This window comes from Heptranchias perlo, chromosome 3 (genome assembly GCF_035084215.1).
Source record: "Heptranchias perlo isolate sHepPer1 chromosome 3, sHepPer1.hap1, whole genome shotgun sequence".
NCBI classification, from domain to species: Eukaryota; Metazoa; Chordata; class Chondrichthyes; order Hexanchiformes; family Hexanchidae; genus Heptranchias; species Heptranchias perlo.
The window spans coordinates 111,870,846-111,889,102 of record NC_090327.1 but is presented as its reverse complement, the minus strand read 5'-3'; the positions used below and the strand labels follow the sequence as shown (position 1 = coordinate 111,889,102).

At 43.4% G+C, this 18,257-nt stretch overlaps 2 protein-coding genes across 2 annotated transcripts in view; one reads left to right on the top strand and one right to left on the bottom strand.

Annotated features, from left to right (window-relative positions):
• LOC137319123 (solute carrier family 25 member 32-like) overlaps positions 1–14,402 on the top strand; it is a 49,944-nt gene extending 35,542 nt beyond the window's left edge. Inside the window, exons 6-7 of the mRNA XM_067981475.1 lie at positions 12,218–12,363; positions 13,657–14,402. Coding sequence (XP_067837576.1) covers positions 12,218–12,363; positions 13,657–13,786 — 276 coding nt within the window. The 3' untranslated portion in view covers positions 13,787–14,402. The remainder of the gene's footprint in view (positions 1–12,217; positions 12,364–13,656) is intronic.
• A 466-nt stretch (positions 14,403–14,868) lies between these two features.
• LOC137307076 (collagen triple helix repeat-containing protein 1-like) overlaps positions 14,869–18,257 on the bottom strand; it is a 31,707-nt gene continuing 28,318 nt past the window's right edge. The window contains exons 3-4 of the mRNA XM_067976413.1: positions 16,915–17,131; positions 14,869–15,631 (exon numbers count right to left, since the gene is read on the bottom strand). Of these exons, the coding sequence (XP_067832514.1) occupies positions 15,486–15,631; positions 16,915–17,131 (363 nt within the window). The 3' untranslated portion in view covers positions 14,869–15,485. The remainder of the gene's footprint in view (positions 15,632–16,914; positions 17,132–18,257) is intronic.

The window sequence follows — 18,257 nt, the reverse complement described above, 5'->3', positions numbered from 1 at the left end:
TATATTGCCTCTCCTCATTCTACCAAAATGTATCACTTCACACTTTTTTCTGCTTTAAATTTCACCTGCCATGTGTCCGCCCATTTCACCAGTGTGTCTGTGTCCTCCCAAAGTCTGTTACTATCCTCCACATTGTTTGCTACACTTCCGAGTTTCGTGTCATCTGCAAACTTTGAAATTATACCCTCTATTACCAAGTCTCGGTCATTAATATATATCAGAAAGAGCAATGGTCCTAATACTAACACCACTGTATACTTCCCTCCAGTCTGAAAAACAACCATTCACCACTACTCTCTGCTTTCTGTCCCTTAGCCAATTTTGTATCCACGCTGCCACTGTCCCTTTAATCTTATGGGCTTTAATTTTGCTAACAAGTCTATTATGTGATACTTTATCAGATGCCTTTTGAAAGTCCATATATACATCAACCACACCGCCTTCATCAACCCTCTCCATTACTTCATCAAAGAACTCAATGAAGTTAGTCAAACCCTATTTCCCTTCAACAAATCTGTGCTGTTTTTCATTTGTTAGCCCATACTTTTCCAAATGCCAATTAATTTTGTCCTGAATTATTGTGTCTCAAAGTTTCCCCACCACTGTCGTTACGCTGACTTTCCTGTAGTTGCCGGGTTTATCCCTCTCCCCTTTCTTGAACGGGGGTGTGACATTTTCAATCCTCCAGTTCTTCGGCATCGTCCCCATACCTAAGGAGGATTGAAAGATTGTGGCCAGAGCCTCCCTTACTTCCCTCAGTAACCGAGGATGCATCCCATCTGGACCGGGTGACTTTTCTACTTTGAGTACTGCCAATCTTTTAAGTACCTCCTCTTTATCTATTTTAATCCTATCCAATATCGCTATTGCCTCTTCCTTTCCTGCTACAATGGGAGCATCCTCTTCTCTAGTGAACATGGATACAAACTATTCATCTAGTACCTCAGCCATGCTTTCTGCCTCCACAAGGAGATCTTTATTGTCCCTAATCGGTCCCACCCTTTCTTTGACTACCGTTTTACTATTTATATGTTTATAAAAGACTTTAGGGTTCTCTTTTATGTTAGCCACTAATCTATTCTCATACTCTCTCGTTGCCCCTCTTATTCCCTTTTTTAGATCTCCTCTGTACTTTCTGTATTCAGCTTGGTTCTCTACTGTATTATGAAACTTACATTTGTCATAAGCCTCCTTTTTCTGTTTCATTTTAATCTCTATATCTTTAGTCATCCGGGGGCTCTAGCTTTGGATGCCCTTCCTTTCCCCCTCGTAGGGATGTGTCTACTCTGTACCCGAACCAACTCCTCCTTGAAGGCCTCCCATTGTTCAATTTCTGTTTTTGATTCCAATCCACCTGGGTAAGATCCCTTTTTAACTCTCTGGAATTAGCCCTCCTCTGGTTAAGTATTTTAACATTTGATTGTTCCTTGTCCTTTACCATAACTATTCTACACCTAATGATATTATAATCATTGTTCCCCAAATCCTCCCCCACTGAAACATGCTCCACGTGCCCCACTTCATTCTGCAGAACTAGATCCAGCACTGTTTCCTTCCTCGTTGGGCTGGAAGTTATCTTGAACGCATTTCAGGACTTCCTCCCCCTCTTTGCCCTTTACACTGTTACTGTCCCAGTCTATATTGGATTGTTGAAGTCCCCCATTATCACTACTCTATAGATTTTGCAGAGTCCAAAAATCGATCTGTCTTAGCCTTGAACGTACTCAACGTCTCTGTATCCACAACCTTCTGGGGTAGAGAATTCCAAAGATTCACAACCCTCTGAGTGAAGAAATTTCTCCTAATCTCAGTCTTAAATGGCTGACCCCTTATCCTGAGGAATAGGCGTGCTCTTCCAGGCCCCACAGTAATCCTTGGGCCTCCTGCGATTGCTTTGGATTCCTCCCCCTCACTTAGCTTGCACGGATGCTTAACTGCGGCCTTCTGCTGCGCTCGAACGACTCCTACCAGGGCCTGACCACATTGATGCTGAGTCCGGGCAGGAGTCGGTCCTCATCTATTTAAATGAGACCCAGGAGTTAAGATGGCCGGGCCTCAAGTCGTTAAGCTTAATGCTCGCCCTGACAGCTCCACTAGCAATCAGTTGAAATCGGGGCTCATATTCTAAATGTGGCCTTAACAATGAGTTATACGGCAGTAGAATGAACTGTTTGAGTTTCTAATTAAGTGCCTTCAAGATAAATCCCAGTACTTGATTAACATTGTTGATGACTCCAGTGCATTGAGCGGATGCTTTCAGTGTAGAAACAACAATCAGACCTAAATCCTTTCCCGTGTTCGTTAATGAACACCCGTACATTGTGTAGACAAATATCACATTTTCTGCTCCAGTATACATTATTTTGCCTTTATCTTCATTAAAGTCTATTAGCTACTTCTTAGTTCATCACACAGGACGTTTTGAATGCTGTTAATTTTCCTTACGCTAGTCACCTTAATAGATAGCTTCATGTTATCAGCAATTTTCATAAGTAACCTCCTTCATGAATAGTGTAACCAGCCAGCAGAAACCTGACCTCTCCAGAACTCTTAGTTTTTGCCCTGTAGGCAGTTCCATTTATCACTACTTTCTGTTTCGTGTTGTCATTTCACTTTTTCAGTTCAGCTAGATAATTACATTTCATGAGCCTTGGTTTTCTTTAAAAGCCTAACTCCACAAATTACTTGCATCCTTAAAGAATTCCATTAATTTTGCACAATGTGATCTATTGTTTCTAAAATCACATTGGCTGTTCTTTATGGCTCATGTACTCTTTGGATGAACATTAAGCTGCGGAATAGCTGTGATTGACTACAAGAATACTTATTTCCCTGCAGCTATTTGCCCACGATCCAGAAAAGTCCGTGGGGGAAAAACCATAGTAGTGTGTTGCTCTTTGAACTCAAGTCAACACATGAGGCTCGATTTTAGGGTCGGGTTTCCGGCGGGTTACCAGCGGGGTGGCCCCGAAAATCCCGATCTCCGGTCACGTGACCGGATCGCGCCGAAATCCCGGCCACTTCCGGGTACCGTGCTGACGTGCGGGGCTGCGCGCGCAAGCCCCGCTGGTGGGAATCCCGCAGGCAATTAAAGCCAGCGGGGTTCCACTTGAGAGTACTTACCTTGCTCGTTGTGGTCAGTTAATGAGCTGAAGCAGCTGTCAAAAGAGGAAGTGTGGGATTTTAGGTTCAAGGCAGTGAGTTTCCCACACTGGGGGAAACAGACTCCCTCCAACCAGGCGTGTTGCAGCCTGTGGCAGGTGCCAAGGTGCGCTCCACGGGGGAGAGCCCTCACCCACGCAGGAAGCCACCGCGTCACATAGGGCAACCCCTGCCCTCCACCACCCCCCGCCAAGCCAGAGGACAGACCGACACGAAACTGCAGCCCCAGTCCGAGGAACCACACACCTACCCTGCACAACCCCTCAGACCAACACCTGCCAGTTGGGTGGTGTGTGGACACCCTCGGAGGACGAAGAGCATGACCAGCACCAGCAGCCTCGCAGTCCACGCCGTCCGCCGCAGAGACGTGGATCCCCCCAACACGGTGTTGTTGCACGCCCACCTGCACAGCAGGAGGGAGGGCTACCGCAGAGAGAGACGCGTCGCAGAGGGCACTACCCTCGCCACAGGGTCCACAGACCGAGGCGCAGCTCCCCGGACCTCTCCGAGCAGCAGTGCACAGGGAGGCGCAGATTCGCTCGACATGTAGTCGTGGAGATCTGCAGCCTCTTTCATGCCGAGCTGCTCCTGGCTAGCCCCAGCACCAACTGCTTACCTGTCGCTGGCAAAGTCACCACTGCCCTCCACACCTTCTCCTCCGCATCCTTCCAGGGTGCAGCCGGCTACACCGCCGATGTCTCTCAGTCGTCTGCGCGGACGAGCCCTGCAAATACACCTGCACCTACTCTGCAGTAACACGATGGGTGGCATCAGTGGTGGGTCCTCATAGTGATACCCAGGAGCGGGCATTATTGGACACAACGGACAGGATTCGCGGAGACATGGCAGTGGTGGTGTCAATATAATGTGTGCTGTTTGTTGCTCTGAAATTCAATATGGGTAACACCCATGACAAACCCTCAGACACCCTTGTGCACCCCCTTCATGCTGACGAGACGTTTGCCTTACGCTGCCTACTGCACATATGTGATGCATGCCCTGTGGCTGCAGCACAGGTGGTGGCAGGTTGAGTGAGGCTGGCCGTGAGGGAGATGCACGAGAGGGTGAGTATGGGATGGAGCAATGAGATTGTATGAGGAGTGGGTTGCGTGTTAGTGGCAGGGTGAGTACTGGCGAGGTGAGTAGGTGGAGGTAAGATGAGGACGGGGTGTGAGTGGGTATGAAGGGTGATGTGACAGAATAGTGTTGGCGGTGCCGAAGGAGATTTGGGGTGGGGGCAGTGTTGTGGCAGACGGAGTGTAGGGGAAAGACTTCGTGTTCTCACTGTGGCGGACCTACTGCGGTCATTGCAGCGCCTCCTGCACTGTATGCAGGTGGGCCATATGTTGGTGGCGCAGGTGACCCCCTCTGCCACCTCGAGCCAGGCCTTCTTGGTGGCAGAGGCAGGCCGCTTCCTCCCGCCCGCCGGGGGGAAGATCTGTGTCCTCCCCCTCCTCCTCACCCCATCTGATGATAGCTGGGGTGAGGCATCATTAAACTGGGAGCAGCCTTCCCCCTGGGCTGCTCCATGCTGCAATTTGTCCCATTGGTTGCAGCATCTGTCAGTGGAGGACTGCCCCTTTAACTAGAGAGCCTCCAGCTGACAGATCGTACTGCGCATGCGCAGCCCGACCGACGCGCAGGCCAGCGCCGTGGACCCCAGAGGAGCAGGTAATTGATTCCGATTAGTGTGTTGCCTGCTACGATCGCGTGGGCAACCCACTAATTTCGCCGTCCGCGTTTTCGACGCTCCCGGAGGACCACCCGCTGGGAACCCGCAGGCCTGCTAAATTCGAGCCCATGATGCTTTCATAAAGTGTCTATTATGGCTGCAGCCATATTGAAGCTTAAGGGATTCTATCCTCATGTAGATGATGAGCTCATCAAAGCACCCTAGAAAGTTCACAAAGACCACTGTCCAGCTTGTACTCGCTGTCTAATAGGGTTTGTATTTTGTACATTTGCATTGAATGCAGGTGTTTGATTCTGAACAGTCCAAGCTTGAACTATGAAGACATGACTACTTATAGTCATGCTACTTATAAATGCAGAAGAAAATTAAATTAACCAACAAGGTAGCCTTTGAATTGAAGTATCTTCTACATGGTCCCACCAAAGCAGCCCAATTCCTCCTTTCACATAAGCCATTCGGCCCTTCGAGCTTGCTCTGCCATTCAGTATGATCATGGCTGATCCTCTATCTCAATACCATATTCCCGCTCTCTCCCCATACCCCTTGATGCCTTCTGTGTCTAGAAATCCTTCTTAAATATATTCAGTGACTTGGCCTCCACAGCCTTCTGTGGTAGAAAGTTACACAGGTTCACCACCATCTGAGTGAAGAAATGTCTCCTCTTCTCAGTCCTAAATGTCATACCCCGTATCCTGAGACAGTGACCCCTTGTTCTAGAACCCCCAGCCAGGGGAAACATCCTCCCTGCATCCAGTCTGTCTAGCCCTGTCAGAATTTTATACATTTCAATGAGATCCCCTCTCATCCTTCTAAACTCTAGCGAATACAGGCCTAGTCGACCCAATCTCTCCTCATACGACAGTCCTGCCATCCCAGGAATCAGTCTGGTGAACCTTCGCTGCACTCCCTCTATGGCAAGTATATCCTTTCTTAGGTAAGGAGACCAAAACTGCACACAATACTCCAGGTGTGGTCTCACCAAGGCCCTGTATAACTGCAGTAAGATATCCTTGCTCCTGTACTCAAATCCCCTTGCGATGAAGGCCAACATACCATTTGGCTTCCTAACTGCTTGCTGCACCTGCATGTTTGCTTTCAGTGACTGGTGTACAAGGACACCCAGGTCCCTTTGTTCATCAACATTTCCCAATCTATCGCTATTTAAATAATGCTCTGCCTTTCTGTTTTTCCTTCCAATGTGAATAACTTCACATTTATCCACGTTATGCTGCATCTGCCATGTATTTGCCCACTCACTCTACTTGTCTAAATTGCCTTGAAGCCTCTTTGCATCCTCCTCACAACTCACAATCCCACCTAGTTTTGTGTTGTCAGCAAATTTGGAAATATTACATTTGGTTCCCTCATCCAAATCATTGATATATATTGTGAATACTGGGGCCCAAGCACTGATCCCTGGGGTACCCCACTAGTCACTGCCTGCCACCCTGAAAAAGACCCATTTATTCCTACTCTCTGTTTCCTGTCTGTTAACCAATTTTCAATCCATGCCAGTATATTACCACCAATCCCATATGCTTTAATTTTGCACACTAACCTCTTATGTGGGACTTTATCAAAGGCTTTCTGAAAATCCAAATAGACCACATCCACTGGTTCTCCCTTATCTATTCTATCGGTTACATCCTCAAAAAACTCCAGTAGGTTTGTCAAACACTATTTCCCTTTCGTAAATCCATGTTGACTTTGTCTAATCCCGTTGATATTTTCTAAGTGTCCTGTTATCACATCCTTTATAATAGACTCTAGCATTTTCCCTACTACTGATGTTAGGCTAACCGTAAAATAGTGGGGTTACATTTGCCACCTTCCAATCTGCAGGACCTGTTCCATAATCTATAGAATTTTGGAAGATGACAACCAATGCATCCACTATTTCCATGACTACCTCTTTTAGTACTCTGGGATACAGATTATCAGGCCCTGGGGATTTATCGGCTTTCAGTCCCATTAATTTCTCCAGCACTTTTTTTTTACTAATACTAATTTCCTTTAATTTCCCCTTCTCACTAGACCCTTGGTTCCCTAGCATTTCTGGGAAGTTTTCTTTATTCGTTCATGGAATATGGGCGTCACTGGCAATGCCAGCATTTATTGCCCATCCCTAATTGCCCTTGAGAAGGTGGTGGTGAGCTGCCTTCTTGAACCGCTGCAGTCCATGTGGTGAGGGTTCTCCCACAGTGTTGTTAGGTAGGGAGTTCCAGGATTTTGACCCAGCGACGATGAAGGAACAGCGATATATTTCCAAGTCGGGATGTTGTGTGACTTGGAGGGGAAAGTGCAGGTGGTGTTGTTCCCATGTGCCTGCTGACCTTGTCCTTCTAGGTGGTAGAGGTCGCAGGTTTGGGAGGTGCTGTCGAAGAAGCCTTGGCGAGTTGCTGCAGTGCATCCTGTGAATGGTACACACTGCAGCCACGGTGCGCCGGTGGTGAAGGGTGTGAATGTTTAAGGTGGTGGATGGGGTGCCAATCAAATGGGCTGCTTTGTCCTGGATGGTGTCGAGCTTCTTGAGTGTTGGTGGAGCTGCACTCATCCAGGCAAGTGGAGCGTATTCCATCACTGACTTGTGCCTTGTAGATGGTGGAAAGGCTTTGGGGAGTCAGGAGGTGAGTCACTCGCCGCAGAATACGCAGCCTCTGATCTGCTCTTGTAGCCACAGTATTTATGTGGCCAGTCCAGTTAAGTTTCTGGTCAATGGTGACCCCCAGAATGTTGATGGTGGGGGATTCGGTGATGCTAATGCTGCTGAATGTCAAGGGGAGGTGGTTAGACTCTCTCTTGTTGGAGATGGTCATTGCCTGGCACTTGTCTGGCACGAATGTTACTTGCCACTTATCAGCCCAAGCCTGGATGTTGTCCAGGTCTTGATGCATGCGGACACGGACTGCTTCATTATCTGAGGGGTTGTGAATGGAACTGAACACTGCAATCATCAGCGAACATCCCCATTTCTGACCTTATGATGGAGAGAAGGTCATTGATGAAGCAGCTGAAGATGGTTGCGCCTAGGACACTGCCCTGAGGAACTCCTACAATAATGTCCTGGGGCTGAGATTATTGGCCTCCAACAACCACTATCTAAGTTATTTGTGTCCTCTTCCGTGAAGACAGAACCAAAGTATTTGTATAATTGCTCTGCCATTTCCTTGTTCCCCATTATAAATTCTCCTGTTTCTGACTGTAAGGTACCTACATTTGTCTTCACTAATCTTTTTCTTTTTACATACTTGTAGAAGCTTTTACAGTCCACTTTTATGTTCCTTGCAAGTTTACTCTCATACTCTATTTTTCTCCTCTTAATCAATCTCTTGGTCTTTTTTTGCTGATTTCTAAACTGCTCCCAATCTTCAGGCTTGCTACTTTTTCTGGCAACTTTATATGACTCCTCTTTGGATTTAATACTCACCTTAATTTCTTTTGTTGGCCATGGTTGGGCCGCTTTTCCTTTCGTGTTTTTTCGCCAGAAAGGAATGTATAACTATTGCAATTCATGCATTCGTTCTTTAAATGTTAGCCATTGCGTATCCACCGTCATGCCTTTTAATGAAGCTCCCCAATCTGTCATAGCCAACTCACTCCTTATACCTTCGTAGTTTCCTTTGTTTAGATTTAGGACTCTAGTTTCAGATCGGACTACTTCACTTCCCATCTTAATCTTGTGTAGTAATTCATGTCCAGAGAAGTGACATATAAGACATGGCAAAGGCTATCATATAATTAACAGTGACACCAAAAACATCTCAAAGGATCTATTGACTTTATGATGATTCTTGTTGATGACCTGTACGTTTATTAGATATGAAGGAAGCATCGACAACTCAGTAACAGTGATCTTTCTCAAAAATGGAATATTCTGTTCTAAACATCATCTATGCAACATTGCACTGTGATTCTTCCTTCAATGAACATCAGATTGACCGATATTTCATCTCATTTGCTGTTTGTGGGACCTTGCTCTCCAAAGTGGCAACTTAGTTTGCCTCCATAACAGTGATTGCAATTCAGAAAGTTATTAATTGGTTGTGAAGTACTTCAGGCCATTTTCAGGATACGTCCAGACACTATGTACAATCCCCACCATGTGTAGCAGGCGCATTGGTATTAACGTGATTTGTCCGCCATACACGGTGGACAGTCAAACCAAAAAGGTAAGTAAACAACATCATTTTTAAAAAACAGGCTATCTCCATTTAGCAACTGCGTCTCCTGCTTGTTCGCAGTTGCATCCAGAATCGCACTTTAACGGGTAATCGCACTTTAACTAGGTGCAAACAGCTGATTGAAACTGTTGACCCTGTCTGAAATCATTTTAATTCGGTCAGTACAATACAGGGGATCAAATCAAAAGCAAAATACTGCGGATGCTGGAAATCGGAAATAAAAACAGAAAATGCTGGAAATACTTAGCATGTCAGGCAGCATCTGTGGAAAAAGAAACAGAGTTAACATTTCAGGTCGATGATCTTGCGTCAGAACTGGAAGAAGTTAGAGGTGTGAACAGCTGATTGAAACTGTTTGAAGATCCAACTTTGGATGAAATCAGCACAGTCTCAAATCAGTTACTACAATACAGGGGAATAATGAGCTGTGAACAGCTGATTGAAACTGCTTGAATGGTGGAATGACACAGCACAGAAGGAGGCCATTCGGCCCATTGTGCCTGTGCCGGCTCTTTGAAATAGCTATCCAATTAGTCCCACTCCACTGCTCTTTCCCCATAGCCCTGCAAATTTTTCCCCTTCAACTATTTGTCTAATTCCCTTTCGAAAGTTACTATTGAATCTGCTTCCACCACCCTTTCAGGCAGTGCATTCCAGATCATAACTCGTTGCGTAAAATAAATTTTCCTCTTGTCGCCTCTGGTTCTTTTGTCAATTACTTTAAATCTGTGTCCTCTGGTTACTGATTCTTCTGCCACTGGAAACAGTTACTCATTATTTACTCAGCTGATTTGAACAGGTGATTGAAACTGCTTGAATACCCGACTTTGGCCGAAATCAGCTCAGCCGTTTAAATCGGTCAGGATAATACAGGGGAATAACAAAGTGTGAACTGCTGATTGAAACTGCTTGAAGACCAAACTTTGGCTGAAATCAGCACAGACTTTTAAATGGGTGAGTTCTTATTGACCTGCCCAAAATGGTCGACGCACTTAATACATTATGGGGGTTAAATTCGATAACCTCCGAATCCAGGCGCGGAGACTCATGCTGCCTGCTCATTTACCTGATGCCAGGCCTAGCTGCATTGTTCAGTGACTTCTCACCAGCAGGGGCTGCCTGATATCGCGTGGGTGCTTCGCACCATTTAAAGGCATCCTGCACCTCTTATGTGCAAAATATAAGATGCGGTTCTGCATGGAGTCTAAACGGAGATCAGACATCGTACATGTAAAACACAGAAGAGGGTCCCGTCCTTATGTTTACAAACTGATGAGTTATGTGAAAACATTGAATAAAGGTTGCGCACTACTAAATCCCACATCCTCCAATCTGCATGCCAGACCTTGCCGATCTGAGTTTGTACCCGGCCTGCGAGAGAGCGTGCATCAAGGTTCTCTGTTGATGCACTAGAGGCCTTGGTGCAAGAAGTGGACAGAACGAGGGGCATCCTATATGCATAGGGAGGGCAAGCGGCCCTCCAGACATATGCTCAAGAGACAGTAGGGGACGAAGTCAATGCCAAGCACATAGTACCACGAATATGGATGCAGTGCAGGAAGAGATTCAATGCTTTGATACGAGTGGTCAAGATGAGTGAGGTCAACTGTCAAGTGGCATCTCCTACCACTGCACTACTAGCCACATTCACTGCTCCACGCACTACACTCCCCATCACACACCTACCAACAAACTCTTTTGATCAGTACTCAACTCTTCCAATCAGATGCTTCCTCTCACCCTCACGCATTACCACTGTTGCAAGCTGCACACCCACAACTCAAAGGTCACACACCCTGACAGCTATTCAACCATGACAGGCACATCACCCAAACATCCTGCAGGACACTCACCGACACACGTCCTGCTTTCTTGCAGGAGAAGGTAGTGCGTAACTGGAGGCAGCAAGTGGCAGCGACATTTAGCCCCTCGAGCCTGTTCTGCCATTCACTGAGATTGTGGTTGGTCTGTGACCTAACTCCATAAACCTGCCTTAGGCCCATATTCCTTAATACCCGTGGTTAACAAAAATCTATCAATCTCAGATTTAAAATTAATAATTGAGCTAGCATCAACTGTCGTTTACAGCAGAACATTCCAAACTTCTACCACCCTTTGCGTGTAGAAGCATTTCCTAACTTCACCCCTGCAAGCCCTGGCTCTAAATTGTAGGCCATGATCCCTAGTCCTAGTATTCAAGTATAGGAGGCCTCCAAAAACAGTGCTTCTGGCTGCATCAGCAGCCAGAAGCACTAATCCAGCAACTAACCTGTAAATCCTGCATGGTCCCTTTAAATAGCGCTGGTGGAGGGTCCTCCAGGCCGTCTACGACATGTTCAGCTGTTTGTGGTTAAGACAGTGCGTTGGCTGGAGTGTTGAATGCCAAAATGGTATCTATCCCTCTAAATCAGCATTGCACACAGATCTAACGCATAATCTCTTTACTTTGCATGGTACCGGCCGTTTGTTATCTGCGCATGAGCAAATGCCTTTACCAAGATGGCATCCGTTGCATGTCATGCTAGAAGCGTGTGCGTGCATTCCAGATGCCATTTTGGGACCTTAAGAGGCCTCGTGGTGCCTAAAAAAAAATGGACACTACATGGCCCAATTGATAGTCTTTGTAATTGACTCCTATGGTAATGGAAATGGTAAGTACCATTTACCCGATATAGGCGGCTGCCCGTGCTAAGCGTGAATCGGTTTGAGTGGTGGAGACTGTAAATGCAAGGTTTTTTTTACGTAGTTTAGATTGCCTGACTAGCATTCAACTGTAAAGATGTAAAGGTAAGTACTGGCTGTTAAATCAGCTTTTCTCTTGTTTTTGTATTGTAACTAAGCTTCGTCTGCTTGGAGTGCATAATAGCAATTTGGACACAGGTCAGAAGATCCACAAAATTTTCTGACCACTGACATCTGATCTGCACCGGAATTTTGATATCTGCTCCTGATACACAAAGCTCGAATTTGTAAAATCCATTCTGTTGATTGGTTTGAAGAAAACTAAAAACCTGAAACACTACATATTGCCCTAGTGAAGGAATCCTCTGAGTAATTTGAAAATGTGGTATTAACTGAAAGAATGTAAACATATTACAGCTCAATCACAGGCCTGTTTGTGTTTTCATAATAATTGTAAAATCTTAGTTTTATTTTGTTTTTCTTCTCTTGTCTGCCTCAGAATTCCTTAGAATACATAACAATGGCAGCATTGTCTAAAGTATTTGCTGTATCAGCAACCTATCCATACCAAGTAATTCGTGCTCGGCTGCAGGATCAGCATACCCAGTACTCTGGAGTAACGAATGCCGTATGGAGAACGTGGAGGTAAGATCATAAAGATTGAATAAAACTTGGATTTATTTTTCATTACATTATATTTAAAATTATAATTGCAACGTCTGAAATTTAAAATTGTTAAGCTATATATAAAGCATTTACCAGTGGAAGATGCGTATACTGATGTATCGTGAGCAAATTGTTTACATTTGCTTTTCCTTTTCCTATCGATCCATTTTTTTAATCAAATGTCTAGGCCCTGTGCTCTGGAACCATCTCCCTAAACACCTCCACTTTTCAAACACCCTCTCCTCTTTTAAGGCCTTCCTTAAAACTCACCTATTTGACCAATCTTTTGGTCACATCTCCTTCTTTGGCTTGGCTCAATATTTGTCTGCTTACACTTCTGTGAAGCGCCTTGGAACATTTATCTATGTTAAAGATGCTATATAAGTGCAAGTTGTTGTTTGTGTTCAGCCAACCAAAGGGGCCTTTTGGTGTTTCTGTAGTTGCTGGTCATGAGGCAAGCTTTGTTTGGTGTGCAGGCATACTGACCTAGATGAACATATCTAGTTTTTTATCATGGTGATATGTCGTCTTTACTCCCAGTGTTTCAGCTTGGCTTAATTGGTCGCCTCTGAATCAAACGGTTGTAGACTCAAGCACCACTCCAGGACCGGAGAATGTACAGGTACAATTTCTGCAAGGGTTCCCCAATTTCTTCCTCTAAATGTGGCAGAAGATTGATGGAGAAATGGCATAAAAAGTTGTTTTCAACAATCTGCCAAAGTCACAGCAGGAGATTGGAAGAACACCCGCAGAAATTCCAGGTGTAAATCTAGGTGCCCTGAGGGAATGCTGCATGATCGGAGTTGCTATCTTTCAGATGAGACGTTAAACTGAGGCCCCATCTGCCTGTTCTGGTAGTTCCATTGGATGTTATAGCTGTTATGTTATTATATGAAGATGAGCAGGGAGTTCTCCTGGTATCCTGGCCAATTTTTCTCCTTTAACCAACATCAGATTAATTGATCATATTGTTTGCTGTATGTGGGACCTGGCTCTGCAAATCGACAACTACTTTTGCCAGTGATTGCAATTCAGAAAGTTTTTAATTGGTTGTGAAGCACTTCAGGCCATCTTGAGGTTATGATCAGTAAATGTAAGTAATTTGGAGTGCCTGATGATAGCCTTCAACCATAAAGGGAACTCCCTCGCTGTTAAATCAGGTTTTCTGTTGTTTTTGTATTGTGGCTAAAATAATAACTTGTAAGTAAATGGAAGGCTTACATTTTAGTAATGTATAATTCAAAAATTGAAAATTGTCATTTTCTTTTTCAGGAATGAAGGGGTTCATGGATTTTACAAAGGAATTGTTCCAAATGTGCTTAAAGTGACTCCTGCATGTTGCATTACATTTCTGGTATATGAAAATGTGTCTCAATTTTTATTTGGTTTCCGACAATCCTGAACTTTGGCCTGTTGTCAGAATTTTAATCACAGAGGCATACCATTTTACAAAAGAAATACACACGGTATGAGGAGAACATCAAATGGTCGCTAAAAACCACTTGCAGCACCCCCAGCTGTTACAGTAGTATTTTAAGTACTGCTGTTAAAATATTATTTATTTCAGTTTATAAATCTGTAACGTTTGCAGATATGGTTATGAACTCGAAGTTAAACTTCTGAGGGTCAGGCGTTGTTTCCAGGGTAAAATGGAGACAATGCCTGAAATTTCAACGGATTTAATTTCTTGACTCTATAATCAGCAAATAACAGTTAACATTTAGCAAGTAATGTCAAACTGAATATATAAAAACAATAGTTTTATGTTTTATATTTTCGCAATGATCTTTTGTAATAAAATACATTTGGTAAAATAATGCATTGTTAATTAATGGGGATTATATTATTTAAAATGTAATTTATTAAGTTAATTACGGTTCAATCGGAAAAGTTTATGTATTGTGCGCTGGGAAAGTTTATAAGCCTACATGTGAATGTACTATCATGGTGCCGCTAAATCTAGATATTAATGAGCCTTGCTCCAGATGGTAGAACTGAATAAAAGTGTTAATTTCTAAGGACTGTCTAATTTAATCTACATCACAAAAGAACTTAACTGAAGAGTTTGGATAAAGTGATGACCTTGATGGTCGTCTTCAATCAGTTATTAGTGGTGTTCAACTCCCACATTATGATTTTGACAGTTCCTACATTGAGGCTTTTTCCCGTGTGTCTACCTGAATATTTGTTTCAGTTGCTGATCTCAGCTGATTGCAAACAAAGAAATTAAGTGTCACTGTTGGTTGGAGATGGACATTTCTCCACATTAGCACAAGTGAAAATTCTTTTGAATCATACACAAATATTTAAGATGTAGGAACAGATTCAGGTAGAATAAATCTGAACATTCAAATCAGCACTACTTGCATTTACTACTACATTTTGTCATCTAACCTCTAGTTAGTCTACTGAAGTTAGTATATCCAGGCTGGATTTCAAAACACTAATTTCTTCTAGTCTTACAGTAAACTTGTGCTATCCAGGTTGCTTTTTATTTAAAATCATGAATATCCAGTATTCTACAAATGTTCTAAAAATATGCAAATCATGCCAACTTTGCAATTTTCTAATGCTAAGGAGTACAATACTTTTTAAAAAATTAGTCCAAAAGGTACACTTTGTTCAAATTAAACCAAAAGAGTAGCAAAAGATATAGGGGTAATTTTGACTTTGGATGCTAGTGTAAAACAGACGATATCGATTCAGCTGCCCGTCATACATTTTCATGAAAATCAGGAGAGATGTATAACGGATGGTTGAATTGCTATCACCTGTTTTATACTATCAACCAAAGTCAAAACTACTCTCATACAATCTAAATTTAATTCATATTTCCACACTAAAAATTATTTTGATGGTATTACTTGAAAGTTCAGGTACAGAAGTACAACTGCATTAAATTTGACTTTCCCATTTGGTAAAGTGATTTTTGTTTTTTTTTAGTTTCACTGTGGGGAATTTAAAATTACCAATAGTTTTAATTAGAAACCTATGTGTGAAACATGTTTTAAGTTTATTTTTATGAAGTTGATAATTTTCCATCAATCTGTTTCTGAAAGAGCAGACTGGCTCTTGATAGTTTTCAGCTTGTAGAAGCAAAGCTATTTTGGCAGCTCCTCGATAATCATCCGTGATACTGAGTTCCAGCCAGTAGAAGCATCACCTTGTGGGTAGCCATCTGAGCATAACCCAACCCAGACTGTAACATCCACTAGTCCAGCATTGATTCCTTCACACAGCCCTTCCACTGGTGAAAAATGGAATAGAAATTTGTTAGAACGGTGCAAGAACAAACATAACTAACTTAAAGATTATTTTAAAACAAAGCTGCAGTATATGCCCAGTTCCATTGTGAAGAAAAGCATTAGATTATAAACCACGCTAAGATTTCCCACTAAATTTTTGCAGAATTCTTTCCCTAATTCTCTTCTCCCCCTGCCTCCCACACACATACTCACACGTATGACAATTTTCCTTTTTAAATTTTAGTTTTAAATGCTTTTTCCCTATTCAATTTTCTACTCACTGCTGAAACTAATCACTCTTGCTGGGAGGTGGCTCCACAGATGTAGGAAGACAACTGGAGCCTCATCCAAGTTGCCATTCTTCATGATTCAGTGAGACAACAATTGTCCACGTGATATTTATTGGCAGGGGAGGGGAGAAGTGTATTTCAGCCAAGCCTGATTCTGACTTCCACATTCTTAGACTTTTTCTATTAAGCTGTCAGTGGATATTGGCCAAGAGTAAGAAACCTGGGCCTAGAAATTCAGGAGTAAGAAACCTGGGCCTAGAAATTGATGAGCAAGAACCGCTGCACTGTAATTGATGATGCAAGAGGATCGTGCAAAGTTTGTCCTCTTGCATCATCAGGACACGTGCTGGGGGCTCCAGTCCCACCCCAAGAGGCAGTGTGCCAGTCGTGAAGAAGATGGAGATCGGCTGGCACTGGAGCAACTTTGAGTCTGGGAGAAGAAGCACTCCTGGCTCCACATTCAGGTAAGTATAAAATGGTTTACTTAGCTTTTTGGTGGTAGCCTCCAGCGGTCCTTTTAAAGACCACAGGTTTGGCTGCTGTGCGCCTGAGAGAACTGACCGCAGCAAACACGGCTCAGGCGCCAACTAATTTCGGGAAGAGGCCTGAAATAGGTGTTAGGCTTCCAATTTGCATAGGCAATGGGCCTAATGCCTGTTTCAGGCATGCACCTTGAATACAACAGGGTACCCTAACCAATATGGTGTCCAGCGCAGTGAATGAGCGTCCATAGGCCATATTGGACCCGTCTGTGTCCGTTTTCACCTGAAAAACAGAAGCTGAGCGATCCAATTTCTAGGCCCTGATGGTTTTTCCTCACTCCCTAGCCCAGCGACAGCAAAACTGTTGGGACTCTGCTAGCGCCCCAACTGAAATCAGCAGAGCACAGGGATTGAATTTTGTAATGTTTGGTGTAACAGATTTTTACACATGCATATTTTTACTGAAAAAATAAACCAGCAGCTACTAAACCATAAGTCTGTTTCAAAACAAACCTGAAGATGTGCGATGGATATTAATGGTAGAGTTGAATTCTGGGCTTCCTTGATCAAGATAGACGATGGCTTCAATTGGCAGTGGACCATTGCACTCAGCCCCATTAAATGTAAAGTACCAGCGTTGACAGCAGGCAGTTTTGCATTTCAGACGAAGGGAGCCAATGAACAGTACTCTGAGAGCACTGTCTGTGCGCAACTTGGTGAATGTGCATTCCTGAGGTAACACACAAATAGGCATAAGTCAACACAGGTCAAAATATCGTACATATGCTATGACTTTGTAAATCACATTCTCTTCTATTAGTTAAACTCCACATACAAATAGGTTAATCCCTTTCCAAAAAGGTGAAACTCATCCATTGTCCCTTTTAAAAACTTCATGTACACTTAGTGACACTTCCCCACATAGTTCATCTGGTAAACTTAACTACAATAAACTTTATTTTTGCATATTTCACATTTCCTCATTTGTTCTGAAAATAAAGCCCACTTGAATGTTTGTCCTTTCAATAATATCTGCATGCACATGTCAGATGTAAAAAAAATTGTCCTTAAGCTCCCTCATGCAAAAACTTAATCAGGTGTAAATTTCCCAATTTATAGTGTAGAGTACATTTTGCAAGATACAATCTTTGTTTTACACATGCCACACAACAGCCACTCTGACTCCCATGCCTAATTATTCGATCTCCACTCCAAAGAAATAAGGCACCACTCCAGGAGCGCAGTTCATAGAATTTACCGTCTTCATTCTAGAGATGTTCCTGGTTTTTCTGTTAACTGCAATATTGGCTATTAGAAACTGCCTTGAATGTCTGAGTTACGTTGTATATTAGTTCTTCATTCCAATTTTTTTTTACAGGTTTCAGAAAACTCAATTTTTCTCCTAAACTTTCATTTTTTTAGCCTAACTTCAAGATCATCATTGAATATCATGGATCTTCCTGTGAGGCGCCTTGGGACGTTTTACTACGTTAAAGGCGCTATATAAATGCAAGTTGTTGTGACTAATTAGCAGTGAAGATTCATTATCTGGTGGACGGTGATGCTGATGAGAACAATACTTAAGCTCAGTCCCCCTAGGCATAAAGAACCCTTGAGTACGACCTTCAATGAAGCACTCTTCCAAGGTATAGGCCAGATAGGGAAATCGATTGGAAGTAGTGATTGTACTGTACAGAAATGATTGTCAAAAGATGTGCTAGCCAAGAGACATTTTCAGCAGACTTGCATGCCTAGGGAGAGGACATTCATTCATTGGGAACATAAACTATTTCCTTCAGCACCATTTGCGAGGCTTCTAAAGTACAGGGTCCTATGTAAGTATGAAATTTGCTAAC